General features: G+C 39.4%; 1 protein-coding gene across 6 annotated transcripts; it reads right to left on the bottom strand.

Annotated features, from left to right (window-relative positions):
• Nucleotides 1-1,691: 1,691 nt before the first annotated feature.
• MDM1 (Mdm1 nuclear protein) lies at nt 1,692-26,888 on the bottom strand. Of its 6 annotated transcripts, none has more exons than XM_048301765.1 (15): nt 26,637-26,888; nt 25,613-25,718; nt 22,979-23,333; nt 22,417-22,549; nt 20,429-20,581; nt 18,731-18,864; nt 16,498-16,597; nt 11,766-11,804; nt 11,216-11,391; nt 9,588-9,869; nt 7,728-7,873; nt 7,506-7,606; nt 6,336-6,594; nt 5,215-5,283; nt 1,692-2,993 (listed from the first exon to the last, which is right to left on the bottom strand). In XM_048301765.1, exons 1-15 carry the CDS (start codon nt 26,790-26,792, stop codon nt 2,887-2,889), a joined length of 2,316 nt encoding a protein of 771 aa, XP_048157722.1. In that variant the 5' UTR covers nt 26,793-26,888; the 3' UTR covers nt 1,692-2,886. The 6 variants fall into 6 exon arrangements, with proteins under 6 accessions (XP_048157722.1, XP_048157723.1, XP_048157725.1 ...); XM_048301766.1 differs by having other exon boundaries at nt 20,441-20,581; nt 22,417-22,552; nt 22,982-23,333; nt 26,637-26,887; XM_048301768.1 differs by lacking the exon at nt 26,637-26,888 and adding an exon at nt 26,174-26,259 and having other exon boundaries at nt 22,417-22,552; nt 22,982-23,333.
• Between the last annotated feature and the right edge of the window lie 787 nt (nt 26,889-27,675).

Genomic DNA, 27,675 nt, shown 5'->3' with positions numbered 1-27,675 from the left:
GTGCTGTGGCCACTTCCCTGGGGAGCCTGTTCCAGTGCCAAACCACCCTCTGGGTGAAGAACCTTTTCCTGGTATCCAACCTAAACCTCCCTTGACAAAACTTCAGGCCATTCTGAGTCCCATCATTGGTCACCACATTGAACAGGTCAGTGTCTGCCCCTCCTCCTCCCCTCACAAGGAACTTGCAGACTGCAATCAGGTCTTCCCTCACCTCCCCTGACCAGCTGGTGAAAGTTGGGAACAGCAGCTGAAGACATTCAATTCAACACTTACTGACTGGGTCGGTTTTTAATGCACCAGTTTTGTAAACCTTGACCTTAAGTTGACAAGCTCACAAAGTTGTTTATTCTTGAGATACATATCCTATTGGCAACTGCCTTCCTCATTATTTATCTACTTGGTCTCTCCATTTTCAAGGCTTCTAAGGTTTCCTTGACAAAACAATACACATTCACTGCACAGCACACACTTGTAATTATTAATAAAGGGTTCACTTTTGAACATTTTTTCCATGTTCAGCTACCTTGAAAACACAACAGGAGATATGTTTGAAGGCTGGTCTGAAATAATTTGAAAAACCAAAATCCCTCTTGAACAAGATAAACAAAAGCAGAGAACATGCATAAAGAATTTACATCTGCCTTGAAGGCTACAGAACACACTTCAGCACTAGTGTAACTCAAAACCAGGTATTTTGTCTACACTTCCCTTTAAATACTTCTGTCTAAAGGTAACATCTCTCTCCTTTAACGTATCTACTCTCTCCCTGGCAGAAATCAAAATACATCTAACAAACTCAGAGCTACCTAAGATGTACCAGACTCATCTGTACCAGTACAGACAACACTATAAGCAAAGCTGGCACTTAGGGTGTTACAGTACCTATGACTTACACGCCTCAAAATCAGACCTGCACAAAAACTCTGACAGAGTTGTCAGACAGCCAAGAAACCCAGGCAAACACAGAAAAACAAAGAAAGAGGACACAGTTCATAAAAGTCAATTAACAGGTATCACAGAGAAATAATGGATGATGAGAGCTCTTGTCCAGGAAAACAAGAACATGTTGAATATGAATAATGTAGATAGACACAGCAAAATCAATGCACCCACATCACAGCAACATACCATCCTAAACAAAAATACTTCCCCTTTTAGCCATTAAGTTTTCCACTACAAAACTATCATTGTAGAGGAAAAATGAAAATTCTCATAGACACTGTTGCACATTTTCCCTTTCAGTAGAAACTTCATGACCAATTACAACTTACACATAACAGAACAAGCCCAGAAGTCCGTGAGATAAAATACCTTGATTTGCTTCAGACAACTCCACTGGTAGGAAGCTATTGTAACATACAATTTCTGGACGAAGGGAACACTCTTCTAACATCATCAGTACTGGATAGCACAAATTCACTCACTCATTACATCATTTGCTGGGGACTGACCCTTTGGGCATTGCAGCCTTTCCAGCCTGTGTAGCACCCATCTGCTTCGAGTCACCATATGAAGTATCTGTAGTCAGTTATGATTTCTAGTGTCATCATATCTAGCTTTAATAAATTACTCTCTCTGAGGTAACATCTTGTCTTTCTTAAGTCCACAGATATTCCAGCTGAACAGGTGAAAGAGAGAACTAAACAGTGAAGTGCCAATGTAATGGGCTCTGCCAAATTATCCAGCATAACTTAAAGAGAAACAAAGCAACCAACCATTTTTATTTTCAGTAATATGCATACATAATTGCATACAAAATCAAAATGCAATCAAGTGTGTACAAATTTCAAATTGTTCTTGTATAAAATTTTCAAATGAAGTAGTATTAAAACCTGAAGCCACACACAAAGAACCAAAATACATGCCGGCCACCTATTTCCTCTACTTCATTTTAACTTGTCGGCATCACTTGGAAAGATAAAATGAGCTGTCAGCATAAATCACAAACACTTTTCACTGTGACAATCATAATGGTATCAGTCTCCCCAAAGCAGGAAACTAAGACAAGAGGTAATTAAAATATCGAAGTCAAGAAAATAACATTCTTTTGAATTTACTTAAAGAGATCACTGCTCCTAAATACCTGAGTTTGAAGTGGAGCTGGGGAACACCACTGGTTAAGTTGGCTGAGTTTTCTTTTTCTAGAGAAGCTGAAATTAACACTAAACATGGGTCTTAGTCTACAAGACAAGCATTCATGTCAGTATAGCTGACAAACTGCACTACTGTATGCACTGAACTTTGATAGTCATCCTAGCCAAAAACCTGTGGACAATGAACAAACCCTAATGCTTCATGTCCTTTTCTTAAACTCCTGTATGTTCTAAGTTAGTGTCATTAAGAAATTAGAATTTTTTGGTAAAAGGTTAAAAGCAGTAAGTAATAAAAGTAACTTTTTGTTACAGCGCTGCGTTATGCTGACAATTCATACAGTAACATAAACATATATACCACTGCTGCCCTTAAGATAACTCGATAAAATAAAGCAACTGAGGTATTTGGTGAACAATGGCGTCGCCCCTGAATACTGTTCTAGGTCATACTGCATCACTACAGCAGAATACCTTGAAAAGTAACACACGGGTTTCGTTAAATAATTATTATCTCAGTGTCAAAAGGTGCCACTGTAAAAAAAGTAAAACTTCACATGGCTGTTGTGACACAGTGAATTAAGACCTAACTCCCAGATATAAAGAACATAAATTTTCAGCATCATCAGTTTAAAGTATTTAATTGGGATGGCAAGTCCTAAAACTCGGGCCACATCAATGGTAAGTGAAAGGATGCTGTGTGAAACCTACAATCACAATTTTTTTAAATGTACACCACAAACTGTACAAAATACATCATTTTACAGAATAGTTTCTAGACAACAGGTAGGAGAGACTATGTCTTGCCCCAGAAATCCTTCCTCTTCTGAGCTCGTTCCAGTATCTGAGACGCTAGAGAACTAGACGCTGCCGAGCGAGCAGAAATCTGAGACAACCTGTCATCTGTGGGGAAAGCAGAAGGGAAAAAGTAAATAGGACGATTAAATATATATATTCAAACAGAGCTAACATATTTTGAATATTTTTATGCCCTCTTTCACAATGGATGCTAAAACAATAGCACAATACACTTCAATTCAATTACTTGGCAACCAACACGCTGAAGAAGAACCTCACAAGGAAGCCTCTAGTATGTTAGTTAAGAGATTGACATGGCCATCTCTTGAAAAACTCCAGAGTAAGATCCCTGTATTCACCTGGGAATTGCCCAATTCTCCAAGTCATCTTGACCTTTACTCTCCTGTGTCAGCAGACCTCAGAAATTGTTCCTCTGCCACTGAAATCTATATAGACTAGACTCTGGTAATGACATTCTTGAAAGCAACCCACTGCTTCAAGCAAAGCAGACAACCTTAGAATAACTCGACTAAAATACCAGAACCCATGTTGCCAAAAAGAGCCCTTCTGTGCCACATACAGCTAGGTTGCCAAATCCAGCTAGTGTGCCAAAAGCTGCTAAAAGGAACACGTTTTTCAAGAAAACAGAAGTTTACCACAAAGACAAGAAGAAGCAGGCTTTAGAAATACACTTTTGAAGGGTCTTCCTTTTGAATACAGGGTCCACTTCACACACAGTGTAATTCCTAAAATTAATCAGTCTCGATGTTGCTTGCCTGATAAAGCACATTATAATTCTTTAACAGCACCAAAATGTTGCTACAGGTCTGTAAAGATGCTCTCTATGAAAAACGACCTTAATTACACTCATTCTCCTGCAATGGATTAGAAAGAACTGTGTCACTACTTTCCAGACCCCTCACCAACAACAACAAAAAAAAATTCCTACACTCAATCCAAACACCACCAGTATTCCGTCAGTGTTTGAATTAACTTTTCAGTAGAGTTTCTAAATTCTTAAAATACAGTGATCCTAATAGCCTGTAACAGGCTCACACACTTTGTATAACAACTATATTCCCATGTATGATAAATTGCTAACTGCACTTCTGCAAATGAGACATGTCATTGGATTAACTCCCAGGTTTGTATGTATATGAACAAATACAGACATATAAAATATCTGTGAGCTGGCACATTTTGCCTGTTTCTGCAAGTTCATACATTACCACACAGCTTATAGGGAAAAATAATAAAGAAACAGCAGCTACAGCATTTAATCTGTGTGCAGCAAGCTGGTGGGAAGCTGCAGAGTACTACAGGATTTTTGCATGTTTTATGTAGTTGCACTGAAGCTTGGCTGAGCCATCTGCACCACCCACATATTTTTCAGCCAACTGCAATGAGTAAAACAGAGAATCAGTCTGAGCCTTGGTTAAAACCCAAGGAGCAAAGAAGCGCCAAGGGGTACAGAAACAAGCTTTGGGTTGTTCTGGGGTATAACTATAAATAAACTGCAATCAGATATAAACCTGCTCTGCCCATACTATGAGCTGAACCAAACACAGGTGATTGCAACTAGCACAGCACCACACCAGGCTCGACCTCAGACACCACACTAAGAAAAAGTGTATAGCAGACACAGTGCCTTTGGTTGGCTAATGCTACTGAAAGAGTTTATTTTTGTCTGCCCACAAAAAGGCCAAGAAGATGCAGCTGTGCAATGGCTGCTCTCCCAGACTAACTTTAAAATGAACATTAAAAAAAGGCCAAAACAGCAATCAGAATGGCAGGATGCCATAAGCACGCCTAACACACTCAGCAGAGGACAGGTGGGAAAATTAAAGTCAGAGGGATCATTTTATGTTGCACATCTGGGGCTAAAGTCTCACAGGCAAAACCCTTATCTTAAAGTTTGTGGTACCTTTTAAGTTGCAACCAAAGCTACTCCAGATGCAATATGGGCTGTGTTGCAGTTTCCTTTAGTTGCTATCAACACAAAGGCTTAAAAATGTGTGGGCAGGAAACAATTTTAGATATGGAACTAAGCAAGCTATAGTAACCATATCAAGAGCCACAATGGTCTATTAATTTTCAGCCACATTTAATGGTTTATTCGTATTACCCTATACCTTCATATTCATACTTCAGAGAACTAGGTTGAACATGTTCAAATTATTTTGATGAAAATACACTGTAGTTATTCAGGCAAACACATAAACCACTATTACTTACTGCATTCAGAAACCTCTCACATTCATGCAAAAGTTAAAATTTATTTAGGTTACATAGAAGATATACAGTAACACTTTGGGACAAGAAATACCTTCATCATTACGGTTTCTTTCCTGAAGGGGCAACTGGAAAGTTCTCATTTTTGGATTGCCAAGATTCCCTAAGACAAAAAGCCAAAAGGCATAGTTTTGAATCATTTCAAAACAGACAAAGGAAAATATTTCATTTTAGAACATTTAAAAATATTGTAACATTATTTCCAAAACAAGAGTCTTATAAATAGCACACATAACAAAAATTCTACCAGGCTCCTTTACCTTAAGATGCTCCACTGTATTCTTCTCGAGACACTGCTCTTTGGTACCTGCTGCAAGTTACTTAATGAACTGCACTCAAGGTGCAGAACTAGAACCCAGCACCAATTCTAATCTTTCTGAGGAAATTCTCTGCATTTCACCTTTCCACTTAACCTGACAACTAGTTGCTCCGTTCTAGTATGGAAATACTACTTTTTAGCCAATCTCTATAATCAAAGGACCAAGAATTGTGGGACTTTAAGTGGCTGTAGAAAATCTTTCTGGAATGGAGACAAAGGGGACAAGGAGTCTTGTCTTTATCAAATTTACATCCCCAGTACCCTTGAACATTGTTAAAAACTTTTGAAATGCTTCAGTACAAATCCCTCCTCAGCCAAGAAAAGGTTTTTCTCAATATCCAATAAACCTTCTAGAGATAGCTTTTTTGTTTCCTTATCCTGCAGAAATAATTTTAAGGAGCTTATCTATCAGAAATCCACAACTCTTGCAAAATAATACTACACCATAAAGGTCCCAGTTACACACTGCAGTCAGCAACTGCAGCTGGAAAAGTGTCACAGCATCCAGCTGCAGCTTAAATATCAAAATTTAGAGTTGTTCACGCTAAACCAAATTATTCTCATGAGCAGTATTTATTAAAATTAGTAAGGCAAAATCAGAAAACAAACTACTGTAATAGAGTGATGTTAATGGAATTTGGAAACAAAGGTGGGTGTTGTGCACATTTCCTCAGCAAGACTAACCAACCATATAATAGAAAAGCTTTTGTTTACAAACAGCACATTCTTTGTAGAAACCGTAAGGCAGCAAGCTCAGCATCTCTTGGCCTGAGCACTGCACAGTAGTTATCTACATCCTGCATCCCTCTAACACACACTTAATAAATAAAACCCACCATTATGCTGGAATTCTGGATCCTTAAGAGTCCCTTGAATACGATGAGAGGGACTCCAGCAAGGCACAGAGCAGCTTTTTGCTGATGTCAGCACAGAAGTTGCAGAGGACTGCTCTTGCTGGGCTGAAACAAGAGGAACTTGCTCATCGCCAACCCTGTTAGGAGGCCACTGATCCTGCCTAAGTGGCAGAGGATCCACAGTTCCCAGGCCAGCAGGTGGAGAGTTAAAGTGTGAAGTGGCTTCCATTTTCACATCAGGCTACAACACAATAGAAAGAAAAAAAAAAAGGAAGGATCAAAAAAAGCACAAAACCACAACATCTCACATACAGCCTTCCAGTACAGATCCTCAAATATGCAGCAAATGTTGACTTTACACTGCTATACTTCTCATGAAAGTACTAAAAGAAAAAGTATTCCAAGCCTGTGAGACAGTGTAAAGAAAATCTGTTCCTAATAACAAGTGTTTAACATGGACTGAAAGTAATCTAATCAGGTCAAACCAAGAGCTTATTTTCTGAAACTGTGATTTTTTAGATTTTACAACATAACCAACTTCTCATGCGATTGTGTCTGCTTCTATTACAGAACTTACTACAGAGGATGTACGCAGTTAAATGGTAGCTCTCTTCATAGAGAGACCAAGCACAACTTGACAAAAAACTATCAAAATTTTGAGGATAACAACTCCTAAATGTTCCTATTTTTCTTTTAGTAATTATGCAAGCTGCAAAGTAAAAGCAGCACAAAAGTAAAGGAAAGGTAGAGTGAAACTATTATGGCACATTAACCTATGTTTTACACAAGCACCCAACCTCTCCCTCTTGAATTTCCTCCAACTCAAGCAATGTGGAGTTGTGCCACGGTGATGTCAATGGCTACAATAAGGGGAAATCCTACTGGCAACCTTTTTATTTTTCTGTAAACAGATCCCACACATTTAGCAAAAAAAAAAAAGTGAAGTACATCTAATCTCACTCCAGTAGCATCAACTCCTTTGACACCCCAAAAGAACTATTTATTCAGACACGCCCTTTTTAGCCACAGACACTGACAATTTTAAGACAGCAAATAACAACTCAAGGAAAAGGTTTCTTAAATGAATTATTCATTATTACTTAAAAAGCACATTCCTACAATTCATAATGGTAAGTCTGTTCTCTGGCTCACCTGGAAGGACCTTTTTTTTGAAGGGTTTGTTGCTGAATTTTGCTTTCTCTGAGGTGAAGATGAAGACTTGAATTTAGGAGCAGACACTAGAACAGTACCTCCTATTGTATTGGAAAAGATGAAAGATGTCTTATTACATTAAACAACCTAATAAATTAATTCAATTATGTATTTTTTTCTTTAGTTCTTGAAAGACTGCTTTGCATTTAGAAGTCTTTTTACCAACAGCTGGGGTAGTGCGATCATGATGAGTCCTCGGAGTTCCTCCAAGAGCTCTCGGCTTCGGAGTAGGACGCCTGCTGCCTCTCCTTGAGGATACAGAAGAATCTGACACAGCTGCAGATGTGTTTAATACTAAGGCATTTTCACTGAAAAAAAAAAATGAGTAATGATTAAAGGATTAGCTAAGGAAGGACTCAGGAGTCTTGCACTCAAGCTTTCTGCTTCTAATCCATTCCTACAATGAAGCCTAAGGCAAGACAGCTAAGGCCTTAACACCCCAACAGCCTGTAGCTAAAACATCTGCTTGCAAAGGGGAGTCCTGGATTCCAGCCCTTAAGCTTTAGTTTCTGTATTTTAAAGAGTCTCAAGCTATAAATCCAGGCTCCCTCTGTCCCAACAAACCCTGAATGTATGCTGTACGTGAATGCACTATACGGAGGTTCAACAAGAGGGCTGCAACACTTTGAACCTGGAAAAACTTTGAACATGGTTGCTACCTTAGAGGTGAGAGTGTGGGTTTGACATTCTTCAGTCAATGTGTTGGAACTGAAGCCAAATATACCACATTTATGCAAACACTATAGCCCCCAGGTCATTAAATATACATCATAATATGATACATACATACATCATACATTATATATGTATATATAATATACATCAGCACTATCACTCCAGTCTTCTGCCTCCAGGTGCATTTCAAAAGGAGGTGGCAGCACACCCACGCTACGGAGGAACCTGATCCTATCAGTGCATGATAGACACATCTAGGCAAAGAATTCCTCATTTCTAGCTCTCAAGAAGGTGTGACATGCAAGCATTAAGCTGCTCTGAGTGGCTGAGTCCAGCGCACATCCCAGAACACACAGAACCCCACTGCAAGACAACAGAAAATTGACAATGTCAGAGAAATCTATGAACTAGATAATCTCTAGAATTAAATAGAAACTTAGGAAGATTTCCAGATGATGGTTTTGAAAGCATGCATTTAATATCTGTTGGGAGTCTAACATCTCAAGTTTTCTTTGCTTGGGTTTGCATACACAATATTATCCCCAATGGAGACAATTACGGTTCCTTATCTTTCATAAGTGCTGCAACACCAAAGACAAAATGCAATGAGGAATAGAAAATGTGTAGCTGACATGGTTACGAAGGTCAAAACTATTCAGAATTAAATGTCTATCAAAGTTAAATATTGTTTGACAAAAAAAGGTATGCAAAATTTGTACAGTAAAAAGCCAGAGACTTCTGAAACTAGATACAATTTGGATCTCTCAAATACAGTACTATGCACATACTGAGCTGATCTCTCATTATTTGTAAATACCCCTCCGTGCTTAGTAACGCAATCACCAGTGATTACTGGATATTAGTTATTTTTCTCCCCTAAGTCCTTTATCTTAATTTTTTTAAGAAAAACAGATGCCTAAGTACAATATTAACACATATCCTGTCCTGTCAATCCTACACTGTCAACTTGAAGCAAATTTTGAGTTTTAATTTTCACTAAACTTGGCTGCTGTGTAGTGAACAGTCTGTTCTAAGAGGCCCATACTGCAAATGTCATAGTTTTGGAGAAAAAGATTAGAATCATTCATGAGTCTACAAACCTCTGTCTTGCAAGTTAGAAATGCAGTATTTTTAATGATAGATCCACTTCCATCAACCAGATCAATGTCTTAAACCTTCTCACTCCTTATCATACTGTTGAAAACAGAGGTACTGTCACACCAATTTACACTCTCTTAAATGAATCTGATTTAAAAACAAAAACTAATTAACCTACAAATTTCTGACCTGTTAGAGGAAATATACACACACATACATATATACAACCAAAAAAAAGTTCAGTTTTACCCTTCAGCTTTCTTATCTTCTTTGGCATTCTTACTGTTTTCTTCTAGTTGCTGGGCCATGACTGCAGCCTCTTCATCTGGCTTTTCTTCCTCTTTCTCTTCTGTTGATTGTTGATTTCCCCTTTCTTCAGTACCTTCTTGTTCATCCCAAACTAAACGTCTTTTGACTGGAACAGTTAAAGCATTTGACATGTCTTTCTTTGTGCTGTCCTGATGTGGTTGTTGTCTGGAGCCAGGTTGCTGTAGCACTTCAGGGCTTGGTGCAGCCTCTTTTTCAGAAACACTGGGTAAGAAAAAACACAGCATTTTGTATCACTGATTTGCACAATATACATGTCTATACAGAACACATTCATCCAGTTCAGTTCTTTGCAAGCAGTACAGCTCAGACATTAAAAAGTGGTACAGGTGAGATGATGAATGGTTAAACTGCCACTGAAGTTTTAATTGATGCTTAAGCACATCCCATTTTCAAACCAGATTTTATGAAAACTCTTGTTATATTACCATTTCCAAAAATGCAATGTAAATTAGGGCTGTATTTTCAATTTAAACAACATTATGAGAAGTACTCAAAAAAAACTATTTCCATACAAGGGACTGTCTGATGGCATAATTTTGAAAGTCAAGCAGTCTAGGAAACTCCACTTCAGGCACAACTTTTGAAAGTATTAAACTCTCAACTACTTACAGAAATCAGTGCAAATTAGCCCAGTGCATAGAAATGAGATCAGTAAGAGGATCTGTATTTCACAGAAGAAAACAATCCAGTAAACCAAAAAACTTACACTGTATTTAGTATCACATATTATGGTGTAATAAATACTATTTTACATGTCATCATCAAACCCTTATTAGAGCTACTCATGCAAAAAGGGCAGATCTGTCACACACACATAAGAAAGGATGGCACATACAGCAGTGTACAGAGGACTACACAGGCATCCAGAGCACTGTTTTTAAATATCAGATCACCTTCTACTAACACGTTAATTCTGAATTTTCCTAGCAAGGGATTTAGTATCTGCCAGTTCTGACAGCCTTCAAAGAAAAGAGAAAATGGATGCACACCTTTCCAGTTCCTAAGTCTTCACCTCTGAACTAAGCAGACTCAACCACAAAATTAGTTAATCCTGACAAGAATGTCGATAATATCTGAGTAGGCAAAACATATTTCATATCATTCCAGTGGAAAGGACATTACTTCAGTATGCCTCAGTGCAAAATTCTTCTGGACTTGATGAGACTAAGGTTGCCACACTAAATATGCATTTGTGGGGAGTTACAAAGGAGTAACTTTCTCTACTTTTAGAAGAGTGGACTGTGCCTTGTTTTTCAATTTGAGCACTTATCAACTGACATATCTGTGAAAAGGTAAACTCCCTCATCTGTTCCAGAGAATTTACATATCAGAGAATAATAGAACAGCCCAGGTTGGAAGCGTCCTCAAAAGACCAACCAGTCCAACCCCCCACGAGGAAAGGGAGCCTAGATGATTACTGAGCACCCTATTCAATTGTATCTTGAATGCAGTCAAACATTCAAGATCACGCAGCTAGGCTAAGCCTATATTCAGCATTTTGCTCAGTTTCAAAGCCGCAAAGTAACAGGCAGGAATGATGACCTTACCCTGCAAGATCTAGTGCTCTGATGTTGTTGCTGATTCCTTCTTCTGAACTGGAAGTTGAGGACACATCCCAAAGACTGTTATTATCAGACAGGATCTGATTGAAATGGTATCGGGAGAAGTGTGTTCCTTCTACTCGTTGCCTGTAAGCCTTCGCTCTTTCTCGAAGCTCTCTCACCTACACATCAAGGTTTCATAAATCGCACATCTGTTTAAATTTCACTATTAGGCTACTATAAATATTTGCATTAGCTACTGGCAGCTAGAAGAGAAAGGTAAGTTTACTCATAATACAGGGCCAGCCACAGCACAAACATTGCATGCCACAGTAAATGTAAGAAGCGGAAAGCAAAAATAATATATTCAGGAAGCATATATTCAGTAAGCATGTTTGAGCCATGAAGCCAAAGCGAAATTGTCAATTATTCATTCCATGAGCACAAAAATTTATGCAGCAACTGTGAATAAGTTTAGTGCTGGATTCTAGTTTTTCCATCAGCGCTCAGACACAGTGCTCCAAACACTGAAAAGAGGAACTTGGATGCAACCAACCTCCACATACCACATGGAATTTAGGGTGTTTTGAGATGCCTAAAGGGAAGAATACAGAGTTATTTTTAAATTTCTTATTTTTCCTCTCAACACTCAAGGGTGATATTGTTATTATCACCCTTGTAACTTTACTTCAGTCTAAGTAAGAAATTAAATACTAAAAACCTGTCAACATAGCTCTATGCTGCCTCCCTGAGATTCAATAAAAAGCTCTCAAACAAGTACAGTCAGCACTGGCATTCCACCAGTTTCTTGCCAAGATTGAGGAAATTAACTTAGATTTCCAAACATCAACACACAAAAATACATTCCCCACTAATTTATGATTCAAATCAACGGATCTACACACATGTGGTAACACTGAATTTATATGCTGCAAACACTACAACTGTCTGTAGCCACATAAATATTAGTGAAAAGTTAAGATTAATACAAGAACTCTGCGTGCTATTGTATGCAAGACACAGCATTAAAATTATTCCTTCTAGGCTATCAGTAACTGTAAGAATGAGATACAAAACTGTTCAGCTCCCAGTTTTACTCCAAAAGAATAAAAGTGACAACCCCCCTCTTCAAGGAGGGTTACACCATCATTTTTACAGTTAAGACCATTTACACACTTGCTGTCTTGTGTCCTTCATCCAAACACAATTAAAGTGAAAGGAGAAAAAGCAAAACCAAGAAGTTTACATTTAAATTATTAAAAATAACTTTGTGATATCATGTGAATTCTGACTTACTAAAAAATGGTCCACAGGAAATAAGTATTTTATCAAAGAGCAGGAAAGTAATACTGACATTTCCTCTACCACATTTTCATAGCTTTTCTTTTTTATTCTTCCTTCATGATAGATTTCACATCATTCCTCCTGCAAGGAACAGAGTTAGTGGGCTAAATTCAGCTAATCCCACTAAAAGTAACTGGATGCAGCAAATGGATATCCAGCTAACATCCCACAACTTGACCCACTAAACTTCCAAAGAACAGCCCATTAAAAATATATGCTTGTCGTTTTCAAAGGAGAATTTAAAGTTTGATGTGCAAGTGATTTACTGGATTACTCACTTTAACTAGAGGAATAAAAAATTAATTATAATAGCCAGAACAGAAGGAACATAAATCCAGAGCAACAGAGTACTGCAGGGGGAGGAAGAATACTAAGTCTCCAGTGAATTGTGAAGAAGTACAAAGGACAACCGTCTCCTTCAGCGACTCAGCAGGCAGCATTAACTCAGCAGGACATAGGCCCTAGAGTCCTACTGCGATTATGAATTGCCCACATTAATTTTTCAAAAACATAATTGGAAGAGATTTTTTTTTTTCGTTTGATTGCTGAAAAGCACCCTTAATAATAAATTGCAGAGAAGCAGCCTACAAGTAATCACTATGGTTAAGGTCACACCAGGATTCCATTATGGCATTTGCCTCTTTGGACTCAACTTCAGAAAGTCTGCTTTGGACGCAAAGTCACCCACGTGCAGTCCCAACTAAGGGAGAAACAAGACTGGTTGAGTTGGAATTTATCATCTAATCACTTATGCTGAGCAAGAAATGTTCTGTAGGCACCTTTCATAGGGGTGAGTCTCAATAACCCACCAGATGCAGAGGTTAGATACACTTTTGAGGAACATTTCTCTTCATTAGTATGAGAAAGATACGGAATCATGTGGAAACCAGAAGGACTGTTGGGCAGCCTATACTGTGAATGGCCAAAGTACCTCTGTTACTTTACAACAAAATGCAATTGGCACTCTTTTTCAAGTTATGCATACTTGCATTAATATGCTGTTAACATTTCTCAAATGTCTGGATTCTATTTTATCTCACTATGAATGAAGTATGTTATTCAGTCCTACACGTTACAGAATCATAGACTATGCCAAGCTAGAAGGGCACCACAGGGATTATCAAAGTCCAATTCTCAGTCCTGCACAGGACACTCCAAGAGTTACACCACGTGCCTGAGAGCATCAACCAAATGCTTCTTGAACTCTGACATGTTTCGTGCTGTGGCCACTTCCCTGGGGAGCCTGTTCCATTGCCCAAACACCCTCTGGGTGAAGAACCTTTTCCTGATATCCAACCTGAACCTCCCCTGACACAGCTTCATGACATTTCTTTGAGTCCCATCACTGGGCACCACAGAGAACAAATCAGTGTCTGCCCCTCTGTTTCCCCTTGTGAGGAAGCTGTAGATGTAAGGTCTCCCCTCAGTCTCCTTTCCTCCAGGCTGAGCAGACCAAGAAACCTCAGCTGCTCCTCATATGGCTTTCCCTCAAGGCCCTTCACCATCTTTGCTGCCCTCCTTTGGACATTCTCCAATAGCTTTATACCATTCTTATATTGTGGCACCCAAAACTGCCCCCAGCACTCAAGGTGCTGGGATCCCAGTGCAGAGCAGAGCAGGACAATCCCCTCCCTTGCCCAGCTGGTGATGCTGGACCTGATGCACCCCAGGACACAGCTGGCCCTCGTGGCTGGCAGGGCACTGCTGATTTATGTTCAATTTTGCCTTGACCAGGACCCCCTGGTCTCAAGGCACTGCTCTCCAGCATCTCATTTCCCAGTCTGTATGCACATGAATTCCTTGTCTTGCTTTAATTGCACACATGGCTTTGGCTTTACCCATTAAACTGTCCTCATCTCAACTCAGGAGGTTTGTCAATTTTACCCTTCTGGTTTTCTCCCCCACCCCACTGTGGGGGAGTGAACAACTGGTTATGTGGGGCACAGTTCTCTCCTGGGGTTAAAACATGACATATACTCACACACATCTGATTTGAAGTCTAACAGAGACAGGAGAAATTCAGGTAATTGCAATTTTAAGTCCCTTCTATATAAACTCCTACTAGGATCTAATGTAGGTATGCATACATGAAAATGTGTATGTAATCAAAGCACACTCACACTCATGATCCATAAAGTATGTTATTATAGTCTTAAAATAAATTTGACTCTTCCAGCTACCAGAATCCTTCACTTAGAAGGTCTCAAAAAACATAATCATTCTTTTTTTTTAATTCTTCATGCCTACTGCCACAGAACTTCTTCCGAGTTTCCTGCAATTCCCTTTTCAGCAAAAAAATCTCTGTGGAAAAGTCTGATGCACCCAAAACACATCTTGACAGTGTGGGAAATCCTTCATTTTCATACACTAATTAAATGCCACATGTAAAGTTGAACATCCATCCTCCACTTGCAGTCTCCTCATTCTTTCCCTCAACTGTACTGCAGTGACTCCTCCTAGCTGACTGTGCCACAAACACACTATATCCCAAGGCAATGCATCTTTAGTTGCCCACCTTTTAGCTGCCTACCAGCCAATTGCTCTTGAAGCTGAGCACTGCTCCTTATTGGTTTGAACGTTTCACAATACAACATCAACAAATTAAAGTATTATACACCACAAAAATGACATAATACTCTACAGAAGCATTCAATATACCACTTGGGCTGCATACCATAGTTCACAACATTTTGCAACCTTAGTTACAGTAAATCTAAAGCATATATCAATGCATATAAAAATTAAAATATTGCTTCTTTTCAGTCCTCTAACATCCCCTTGAGGCTGTTTACACAGAATGGATTATCTCATGCATGCATACACAAAATCTGATTATGAATCATCTCATACTTTAATATAATTTAAATATTGATACCAATTTATTATTGCTTACTTTGTATGTATTCTATCAATATTTCTTTTTTCTAAAAGGAAAATTACTTGCTAGATTAAATCTAGCAAGAAAACACAGAACTGAAAGCTACCAGACTACTCCTGCAATTCTCAGAGACCCTTACTTTCAAATTCACAAAACCCAGCACCCCAAAACCATTTGCTTGAGCTCTACCTTCCACGTCACCATGGACCCAACTGATGAGGAAACTCCCATTTCCAAGTATGTGCCACACAGGTAGCAGCACAGCGTCTCACAAAGGCTCCCTCTATCAGCTGGGAGAAGACCAAGTCAAGTCAGTGAAATCAGAGAGTTGCAGAGCAAGCTCTAGCAGTTTCTTAGCACACTATTAATGGTTTTGATTTCCTTGACTAACTCAGGAAATCACACTTAATAATGCTAAGAAATGTTGTGGTCTTGAAGCTACTCAGCCTTTTCACAGCTCTGTCAAATGACTTCCTATACAGTATAATATGGATTGCAGTTTCTGAATGAACTACAAGAAAATACACAGATTGACTGAAACTTGCCAGAAAAATTCTCAATTTTATGTTGTGTATGACTGAATTCAGCTGACTGCTTTGAATGGATTCAGCATGGTAAGCTAACAAACTGAGCCTGACTATCAAGCCAACCTCGGCTGATACATACGTTGTCCTTTTCCTTTTTATTCTCTTGGAATCTCCTATCATTCAACTCTGTATTTTCAACACTTCTGCTTGTTAAAACTAGGCTGAACACCAAGAATAAGATTACCTGTCACAAGAGACTCTGTTCTGAATGATCCTGATTGTAAGGGAAACAACACTTCTCCCTCACTCTGGGTGTGACATTAATACATTTTTTCAGTCTCACCATCCCTTTTTTTTTTCTATGTGTTTTTCTGACTTGTCAGAATCTAACTGTCTTTGTATACTCACCTTTGGGAGCTTGAGTCATTAGCATTACAATCTCAGAACTGTATCTTATAAACACCACAATTCAAAGTTTTTTCATCTAAAAATCAAAATACAAAGCATACTCAGGCTTCAGATTTTCTAAGAATACTCACCTGGTTGTGAGCTTTACTCTTAATACGAGACCAAACTCCATCTTTGTAGTAATACTGGGTTGGAGACAAAAATTTTGACCTATATTCAGTGTTCATCTTCCTAAGAAATCAGGAATGATGAGAGAAAAAGAAAGTGAAGTTTGACATCCAGAATACTCTTTAAGAGCCCTTTTAAAGTTACATCAACAAGCAAAATATACCTGCACCTAAATGCCAGTGAGATGCAAAAAACACATGCACAAACAACAGCTCAAACCGACACAACTAGGAATGCTGTGAAAAATACTCATTCACAGCTGGTAGTCCTTCAAGTAGTTTCTCCTGTTGTTTTTTCCTTGCAACACTTCCACCAGAAGCTTTTGCCCTGACAAGCCAGCCAGCAGAACATAATACACACATCAGCCTCAATTACTTCAATGCAAAGTGTGGGACCTTGATTTAAGTCACTGATGAAGGTACATTTAAGTAAAAATGCCTGGTTTGGCATTAACATGTCTGAGACATTTCCTCCTATGAACTCCACTTTAAAGGCGCTCTGCATATGGGTGGGGTGAGCTGCTGGGGCTGGAAACATCTGACTGCCAGAACACTGGTCAGTATAATTCATCTGACTATGTCCTACTGGCTTTGATCTTCAAAAGACCTCAGTACTTGAAAAGATGGGTTCATTTTTCCCTTCTGCCACACACATACAAACAGAAAAATTAACATCATCTAACCTATAGCAAGCAATAAGTAGTACTTCGAGTCCTTAAGCACTCAACTGTGGATGTATCAGCTTAAATCTAAAGACATTTTTGGATTTAATCATGCTTCAGAACATTACCAACTTAATTCTAATATAGTCAGCACTGGGTGAAAAAGCCCTGTTTTTCAATCCTTCTTCAAAAATAGGTCATAAAAGCCTAAAGTCAGAGAATAAAATGAACCTCGTAAAAACAAAAATATCGAAGTCGAAAAACCCTTTATACTCAAAATTTCTTTCAATACATCCCCTTCTTTAAAACTTTAAGACAGAATTCCTTTGCTTTGGTTGCAAAACTAATGGATTAGCATAAAAAAACACAACACTGCTATCCCAGTCAGCCTGCTGCAAAAGCAGGCCATGCAACACAGCTTACATGCAAGTAACAATCCTGTCTGCATACTGAGAACTTGCACATTTTGACAGCTATTTGCCCAGTGATTTTTTAAGAAAATCTTGTCTTGTGCTACTACACTGAAGGCATAAGAGGCAGAAATTTGCCCTTAGATGAAAAGGGCCCAGCAAATTATCAAGAATTTTGCACATTACTCACTGCAAAATTGACTACAATCTACTGCAAAGAGTATGAAAACCAAATAGTTAAAGGTTTCAGCTATACTATATCCACTCACTTTTCCACATAGCAATTTTATTTCATAGAATTTTGGGTGATCATTTTGTAATCAATTCTCAACATCCAACAGCATTCAGACTCAGGTAAGTCTCCTCTCCCATCTTCAATCTAATGCCGTAACACTGCCACGAAGAATAAAAGCAATTGCTGGGGCGTACATTAAGCACAAACACAGGAGAGATGGATTAATCTAAGCATTTTAAAGCCTACTTCCTGGCTTTTATTTCTCTTGACATATCTCACGTGTATGAAATGGAAATATGAGTTCAATTCCTGCAATGTAGGCATGTGGCAGAAAAAAAAACGTAATTCAATAGCACTCAATAACATACAATGTCATTTCGTTTCCATGCTTCTCAGATTACTTCACATGGGACAGATTTCTTTACTTCCCTCTACCTCATGTGTATGCTTTCGTTACTCAGGCACACAAGGTCTTACAGACCAGGATAAGCAGACATCAAGTACAATCACCACAACTTTAAGGTGTGGAGTAGGCACAGTAGATAGAGCAGTTTGAAAAGTGACTATGACTTCCAAAGCACTTGCTGAAAGTTTAGCTGCAGCACTGCACTGATTTTATTTCATTCATGTTAAATTTACTAATACTACTGTTACTGCATCACAAGGTTCAACTGAACAGAGTGGGTACAAAGCTGCCACTGCCCAGAGAAGAGGATGGAAATTAACACCAGATTTAGACGTACCCACAAGAAGCTCCATCTCAGTGCTGCAAGGGGCATTTGCCCCTGCAACTGCAGCATGCTGTGGCTCAAGGTCCATAGTCCATCATTCTAAATACTAGGCTGCTGCACACCTATTCACTAGTCTAGGTTTTCCTATTTTATACATACCCACGACTTGTATGTAAAGTGAGGGGCTTTGGACTGATATGCTGCTTATTATTTTGTTTAGGATGTTTCTGTTCTGATTTCCCTTGTTTTGCTGCATCTTCTGCTGGTTTTTGAAACGGTTCTTCCCTCTTACTCTAAGGCAAAGATAATTTTAAAAATACCACATTAGCTAACAATCTGAAAACCCTCATATTTCTTTTGACATCAAGCTCTGGCAAATAATTAATTTTATTTTAGTGTTAGCCATTTTGAATATTTAATGCAAATGAGAACACCACATTCTTTCGTTAACACAAATATAAACTAGCAAAATGCCAAAGTTAAGACTGAGTGCAACATTCTGCTGGTTAGATGATCCATTTTGTCCACTTTACAAAATTAATTTAACATGAAACACAGAAAGAAAATAATACGATACGTGTGCATTCTAACCTGAGTCCAAAAGGCAAATTTTTAAATTTTTTTATTCTGTTTTATATATGTTTAGATTTATTTGTTTGGGTTTTAAACCAAAGATTTTGTTTTTCCTGATTATTTTAATCTTTTGGAAATCCAGTGCATGACTTCTGATTCTGCTAGAGATCTTCACCGATACTGTTCAAATTCAATTTTTAAAAAAAAAAAGCCCACCAAAATCCCCCAAAACTTTTTCAAGATATTCATCAGAGAAGAGGTATTGGTATAAACAACCAGATTTTTAGACACTTTCACAAAAATTCCCTTCTTATGACTTCTCTTACTCCATTTATTAGCTGTTCTCAAAAAACAACCTGAAATTCCAATACTTAAACCAGACAAATGCTTCCTGAAAGCCTCAGGCTTTTCAAGCTTTCTTCATGTCTACTTAAAGAGGCAAAAGGGGACATAAAATTTCTCATCCCCAGATGGGATTTAAAGAACTGGACAGGTCTGAGTTTTAAATGATGAAACCTCCAAGCCAACAATCCCCTCAGAAGCACCAATGGCTTAAACTAAGCCAAGGCACTGCATGTTAAGTACACCTTTTGCTCAGCAGTGGTTCTAATGAACACCTTGCCTGACAATGGCCCTTTCTGGTCTATCAGCAACAGACATGGGTAGTGAGGAGACTTAGATTACTGGGAGCATCACACAGCTGGTACAACCCAGCCCAGAAGATTCCTAAAAAACCAGAATGACAGTTTTATGGAACAGGTCCTAAGAGAGCTGACTCAGAAAGGCAAAAAAGGAAGAGGTATGCCCAGCGGAAGCAAAGTCAGGTGACACGGAAAGAATACAGAGATACTGTTTGCCACTGTAGGGAGAAAATTCACTATCTCTGATTTATGACATTCAAAAAGTTCCAGACCTCCCACCTAGCCCTACTGCACACCAAGACACAACATTGGTACCAATGAGAGTACAAATCAGAGATTTAGATTGCAGAAACTATTCTAATGACTAAAAACAAAGTGTCAATAGGGAACAAAAAAAAATAAATAAAACCACTTCAAAACTCAGAAATTTAAAACTTTAAACTGAAAAATTGCACTACAGAGACTACAGAACCCCCAAAGAGCAGAGCTGTACAGTATTATTTTCAGTCTTTTACAGCGAAACCGCTACTGAGTCCAGTGTCACCAGCAACACTAAATAATTTCAACCTAAACCCACCCCCTTATAGATTAGATCAAAACTGCAGAAGTACTACTGAAGCTTCTCTTTCAGGGAAGTATTTACTTGTTCACACACCAGCAATTCTTTCTCTTCTGAACCACCTCTCTCTTGTGGACTCTTAAGAGGAGACCCTTTGGAATTTCTCTCATAAGCAGTTTCAGAAGTAATTGCAGGAGATTTAACCAGAGGTACAGATTTCTTCGTGTTGCAAATAAGCTGTGCGGGAGAGAGAAAACAAAACAAAACAAAACAAAAGTGTGATTTGTTTACCTTAAGGCTAAATTTTCAAAATCTGATAATTTATTCACACAAATACATCACATATGAACAGAGTGACAGTCATCTGTACGAATACAGCACGTGGAGACAAATGAACTTCTAGGAGAAATTCAAGAGAAATTTAAATACATTTAGAAGTGACCAAGCCAGACACAATTAAATCTGTGATCAAACACTGTTCTTACTGAAGTTTACTATGAGAAGTTTGGTTTGGTTGGTTATTTTTTGTTAACCTTCAGAGCTGTATGGAGGATCATGGCTTTTTAAAGGCATGCCATAAAACTTCCATATGAGTCCTCAGTACATGTCCTGTCCATAAGTAAGAGAAAACTGCCCTCGGTTTTAGAGCTGGATGCTTAGAGCTTGGGCAAATAAAAATCCACTCTTTTTCAACTAATGTAGTATTATAAACCAAGGTAGAGAATTTGCCTAACAGAGTATTATCTCCTCATGGGGTTCCAAATTTCAAGACTGTGCCATACATGAGAAGCATGCATTTTCCATAGATTTGCTGTGAGAATTTAGGTCTGACTTATAACCTAACTTGGATAACTTCGATATTTTCACAGAATCTCTTCAAAGGAAAGGTATTGTCAGTATTAAGGTATATTCTCAGTCATATCAATGGTGAAGAATATCAATTTGTTAATATGTGTAACTTTCATCATTACATTTTCCCTAAGTCCTACTTATCCACAATGTGTAGAGCCTACAGACTTATTCTCACTGCTTCTTACTCTGTATGAGCTGTGAAAAAAAGTCTTTCTTCTGAAAAAAGCACAATGTTCACAAGCATTAATAAGGAAATTATCAAACTGATTGCACACAGAATCAAACAGAATTCTCTTTGACTTTTTCCATAAGGTGACTTTCTGGGACCTGCCTCTTCCTCAAAAGGTCCTTTGGCTTCTCTATACTACTGTCACGTATTTCAGTGAGTTTTCATTGCATAAGCGGCTGCTGGGAAACATCCTGCAGTACATCCACCTGCTTGGTACTCCAACAGAAAAAGACAGGATAGTGATTATCTTAGCCAACATTTATTGCCTCTGAAAGCTGTTACTGAACAAATCTGCCACCTGAGGATAAAAAGAGCACACCATCTCTAGTAATCCCACTAACACATATGCTTCTAGTGAAGAAATAGAAGACAAATGCAGAAGTGCCTATTTCACACTGTAGAATGACCAAAAGACTGATCCTAGGTCCTGATCCCAGCAACAGTTAGTTAATTGAAAACACAAAGCCGTCTCACACTCAGTTACTCTTTGAGGTCTTGCTAGAAATAGCAGCATTTTCAACCCTACAAAGGCCAAACACTCATGAGATGTATTAAAATGTCACAAGAGTATCTTAAAATCAGAAGACTCCACTTTAAATACAAGCTGTTGTCATGAAAGAATAAAATACTAGAGAGACACACTTTACTGCTTAGAAGTGTATGTGCACAGAGATGGAAACTGAGAATAGGAAACTGGGGCAACACAAATAAATTAATGCAAACAGAAGAACATGGTCCTGTTAGAAAGAATGAAATGCAAGGCCTAAGGAGAACAAATTATTAGGTCTGACCACAATACAGAATCACATGGAAACAAATCCAATTATACTACACTTTTGTAAAGGGAGAGAGAAAAAAAAATCATGCAACAACATTAAAGTTTATCTTTCCCCCACCAAAAGAACAAAAAAAAGGAAATATTTTTGAAAGGAAAACTTTGCTGATACATAAAAAAAAGTATTAATTTGCTTTTTGGATTTTTTAAAGTTACCTGTTCAGCTGCAAGTATCGGTGACTTTTCATGAGGACTCTTCCAGACAAATTGGCTTCGATATTCAGAATTTCTGGGGAAAGTTTTTAAAGGTGGAATATATATGTCTGCTTTTCTCTGAAGGGCTCTCTGACACGGTAAAAAAAAAAAAAAATAGAAAAAGAATAGCAATGATTGTTCCCTTTCCTACAATGTTTTGCTAGTCAGACATCTTTCAACACACACTTTCAAAACAATGGTTTGGGTTTTTGTTTCAAGAACAAAATGAATTGCAAAGTACATTTTCTCATTATAGTCAACAACCCCAAAAAGTCTATATATTATTGGCTAAATCTTTGTTTAACTGAAATTAGCAGTGATGACACATGAAGAGCAAATTCCTATTGAATTAAGTAGCACCAAAATCTGATCTCAAGCATACTGTTCTCCCAACAAAGAAGCTACAGCAGAGTATCAAAATACAAGACTAAGGAAAGAGTTCAACAAGAGAGTCTGAGCATCTGTACGAAATTACTGTTAGTAATTTTTAGACTGGTCAATTAAAAAAAAAAACTATTCCCTTACCCCATTACCCATTTTTTCTGGTTGCTTTTTTGGAGATGAAAATGTTTCATTTTGATTTGGTGGAGCTTCAGAGGGTGATTTTGTCATGTTGTTCTCTGCAAGGGCAAGAGCTGTTTCACCACTAGAATCTACCACATGTGATTGAACTTTTGGGGGGAGTCTGGGTCCTTCTGGTGTTTCAAGTTTTTCCTGATTCACATTATTGTTGTTGTGGTCAGTGTGCAACTCTGCATCTTCAGTTTCCAGTGGGTCACTCAAATCACAATCTGCTGTCCATTCAAGGGACTTCGAAATCTGTGGATTATGGTAAGGTACCCTTCTCTTGGAAATGAATTTTGGTTCTCTCGTGATTCCTGAGAAAAAGCCGTATTAGATTTAACAAAAACATTCACTGAAGACATAATACCACTCTGTAATAAGAATAAACTGAAAGTTTATCATACAACTGATTACTAGAAAGCATGGTTTTAGTATCTTGGAGCAGTGACAGACCATGAATTATGAGCATGGCTGTGAAATTCTGTGTTCTTTCCTATGTGCAAATTATTTTCCTTCCACTGAACAGACAGGAACATGGTGCTCCAGAACCATGTTGGATTAAACCCTATAAAGCAAAAATGTCCCCAGGACAATCCTGTGCAAACTGATTCTGGGAGCTAAACAAGAAAACTAACATAGCCAGCGAAAAGAACATGGTTCACACAGATACAGAATAACCAACCTGTGGGGACAAAGTACGCTACAAGCACTTCTCATCACCCATGCACAACACACCTTGCTCAACAGGTTCCCTCTGATTGTGACAGATCACTATCCACCTGCAATTTAAGACCATCTCCGGTAACATTTTGCAGTATGAACACAAAAACATTGCCAAAAATAGAAAAATATTTTGTAACAAAACCAGCTATCAAGTTATTTCAGGAATTGCTGGGCTTTACACAGGCAGGTGAAAACAAAATTACCCCATCATTTCAAGAAGAGTATTGAACAACTGAACACATTTGAAGAGGGAAATCATAATTCACTTCAAAGTGCTCAACTGCAATGGAAAAATTAGTGAAAGCCCCTAACTGGCTGAAAAAAAGTATCTTCCATGAGAGGGACACTCCCATCCCATGAAGAAGCAATGTAGAAAGCGAGAACAACCTATGGTGAAAGGTATATAGAATGTCCATATGTCTTACTACACATATAGGATAGGAAAATCATTACAGTGGTAAAGCACTGGAAAAGCAGCCAAAGGGCACTCCAAGCACCTGCAGCTGTCAACTTTTTGCTGAAATGTTCCAAGTGATTCCTAAAATTGCCAATTATGTGATTCAACAGGAAGAACCGTAAGTAAATCATCAGTAACAATCTGCAAATCCTATGAGGTACCAAGAGTGACATTTAAAGATGTAGGTGCTTAAATGGCCAGAAAAGAGGTGGGAGTGAAAATTAACACAAATATGTAGAGAAACTACAGCAAGCATACACAAAACCACCATTACAACGTGAGAAAGAGGAGAAGCTGCTGCACTGCTAACTTATGAGTTTATTGCAAGGACTGTAAAATTTGCAGTTTAGTTTGACTGGAAAATAAGCATAGGTTGCCATTTTAAAAAGAAGTTAACATGCTTAGATGTTTAAGCATTTCAGAATTAGTGACAATTATAGTCCTCAATAAGAGGTACCCATACACAGACCCATGTGCTAGGGAAAACAAGGATAAAAAAAGATGTATTTTGAAGTAATGGAAGAAAGCAGTAATAAATACATAAAGCAAAATCTTTAGCAAGATTAAATTATTTATTTAAATGTCTAGCACCTTGACTAAAAAAAAAAATCCATATTGCCGGTAGTCAGTTCTTAATTACAAGGCCATAATTTACAACACTTAGTATTGTAGGAATGAATGCATTGTACTCTAATTACACAGACTGAATACTGCAGCTGCAGTGAACAGCACAAAATTTTTTTAATCTGCCTTGTGCCACTACAATAATTACTATTTTTTACCACTCCTTTTCAAAGCACTGCAGTTGTCGTCCCTCTTCAGCTTACTCTTCTTCCTCAACTCCTTACAGTCCTTTCAATCCAAATGCTATTTCCTTTTTCTTCCCTGCATTTCCCTGCCACGATAACATCTACAATCCTTAAATCCTACACTACAGTACCACAAGGTTTTCAGTTTAGTGGTTGACCTTCTCTTTTAGTTAGCTGTACCTGTTAGGTGCATAAAGATTTCACTTTATCGAACTTTGCCCCAAGTTAGTCTCCCCTTAAAAACAGAATTTTATTTACTATTTCCATACATCACAGATAACCCAATACCACCCTCTACACACTTTATATGGGTTAACACTGCACCTGCATTTCATGTTCGGATCTTGGCATACGCTGCATGTCAGAACTACTTTTTTCCAAGGTTTATATAAATAGCACTAATTGAAAATAAAGTTTCAGTGTAGCCATAAAGAATATAGAGTTCAAAAACACACTCTAGATGATGACCAAGACTATACTTTTAATTTAATTACAAAAAGCACAAACCGTAAACACCACCAGTTCACTGTGGCCATGCACTCATTGCTGCAAACCTTTGCGGGCCTTGGCTGCAACCAAGGGCGCATTTTTCAGGGGCACTTACCAAACTGATCCGACCGAAGTCCTGCCCACAAGGATTTCTGCTGTTGGGATGGGCTACCAAACTCTGGACTTCTCCATTTGAAGTTTCTCTTGTATTCACTCAGTCCCTACAGCAAACAGAGAGGAGTCTGTCAAGCCACCTGCGCATATCCTGCTTCACTGCTCCTGCCGGTAACAGATCTCCGAGGAGGGAAAAACACCAACACGCTGCTGCAGGATGAGCTAAGCTGGCAGGTTGCTCTGCATCTTCCAAACCCACCCCCATCGGAGAACAAAAAGTACTGCTGAGAAAACGTGGAAGCATTTCATGCACCAAATAAACAATATAAAATTTTAAAAAACCAAAACCAAAAACATGTCTCTTATGTCTTCAAGTGAATGGTTTCAAGAACAAACACAGCCTGGACCCGCTGTCACCGCACGACCAACCTCCTTCTGTCTTTATTTGCCGGTGCTGCAGCGCAGGGGCCTCCCCTTTCCCGCTACCCCAGGACCGGCCGCAGCCCCACTCCCGCCGCCCTCCGGGCCCGGAGCCGTGTCCGGCCCGCCGGGCCCCGCTCACCTTGAACCGCACGGGCATGGCGGAACCGCGGCCACCGCAGCGCCGGGCCCGGGCCCGGACCCGCCACCGGCCCGCCTCCCCTGGGCCCGCGGGGCGCCTGCGCGGCGGCCGCCTAAGGCGGGCGGGGAGCGCCCGGCCCCGCCGCTTCCCCTGCCGGCCCTGCCCCGGGGCCGTGTTGGCCGCGCGGTCTCCGCCTCCGCTGGGGGCAGTGCTCCCGCGGGCTGTTTTCGCAGTGCTGCCCACATTAAAGGACTGATCCCCCGCCCGTGGCAGGGTAACGGTGCTGTGCGGCCGGCGCTGCGTTTCTGGGGAAGCACGACGGGCAGGCACCCCGTGCTAATGCGTCGCAAGGCTGGGGGGATCTCGCGCGCCTTGTTACCAAAAAACCCGCGTATCCACGCGTGTAGCTTTATGTTGGTACAAAAATAGCGTTTCTAGAAGGGAAAAACCCCAAGTTTCCTACCCTTCTGGAGCCTCTGCGATGGCGTGCCAGCTGCCGGTCCGCCTTCGCCACCTCACCCGACCTCGCCACCCGGTCAGGAGATCCTAATCCACCTTCTTGTTCAGCTGTTCCCTCGGGGGTCGCTTTTCCGACTGCCTTCCCCCTGCTAATCTCCATCCAGACTGGTTTTGACTGTATCACATTAAAAAGAGCGGAGAGGGCTGTGAAAAGAAAAGTGCACGGACAGACGTACCGCCCGAGAACGGCCAGGGCGGTCTGTTTACATTCAGTGTTGCCCGTGGCTGCCGACCCTCCCCCTGTTCCGGCTGCCAGCGCCTGTTCCGGTCGCTGTTGCCTCTGGAGCAGTGAAAGCTTCCTGAGCGAGGGCTTTGTCAGCTCTGCCTCTGCAAAGCGCCCTGCCAGGCACGGGAGGAATGTCAGTGCCAGACCCACTCACTCAAGCAGCGTTTAGGTGCGGTGGGACCCTGTGTAACTGGCCAGCAACAATTTTTTAGTGTCGATGTGAGACAGGAGAGAGCACCTATCTGTAAGGAAACGCTTGCGAGCAAAGTAAAATATTCTTCTGCGATGTGAACAGCGGCGGGGGAAGACAGAAGAAAGGTCCTGCATTGATACTGTTTCCAAGTTTCACACATCTTTATTCATGAGTTTCAAGATCAAGGCAATAATTTTGGTATAATATACTTGCCGATTACACTTGAAACTGCTATGTCCACCATATAAAGCTGTTTGTTTTGTTATTACAGTGATTTATGTCGTAATGTTCAATCGGGTCTAGTTCAGTACATTTTCTAAAGTAATGCGCAAACTTGCTACAGAATGTGAAAAGCCAGCTGGCAAAAGTACAATGTTCAAAATACATAGTCCAGGTTTGCCAGGAATCTTTCCTCTCTGATATATATATGGAAACTAGGCCAAATGTAATTTCCGTATGTTTTTAGGGTGTTTTTTAATTACCAAACTACAACAATGCTTTTATAGATGGTTTGGGGCTGTCTCTATTTGGAGATGGATTTGATTCTTTAGTGCAGAAACATAG

Source organism: Corvus hawaiiensis, chromosome 4, assembly GCF_020740725.1.
Source record: "Corvus hawaiiensis isolate bCorHaw1 chromosome 4, bCorHaw1.pri.cur, whole genome shotgun sequence".
Taxonomy (NCBI): domain Eukaryota; kingdom Metazoa; phylum Chordata; class Aves; order Passeriformes; family Corvidae; genus Corvus; species Corvus hawaiiensis.
The sequence above is the reverse complement of the archived record's forward strand: the minus strand, read 5'-3'. Positions and strand labels throughout refer to the sequence as shown.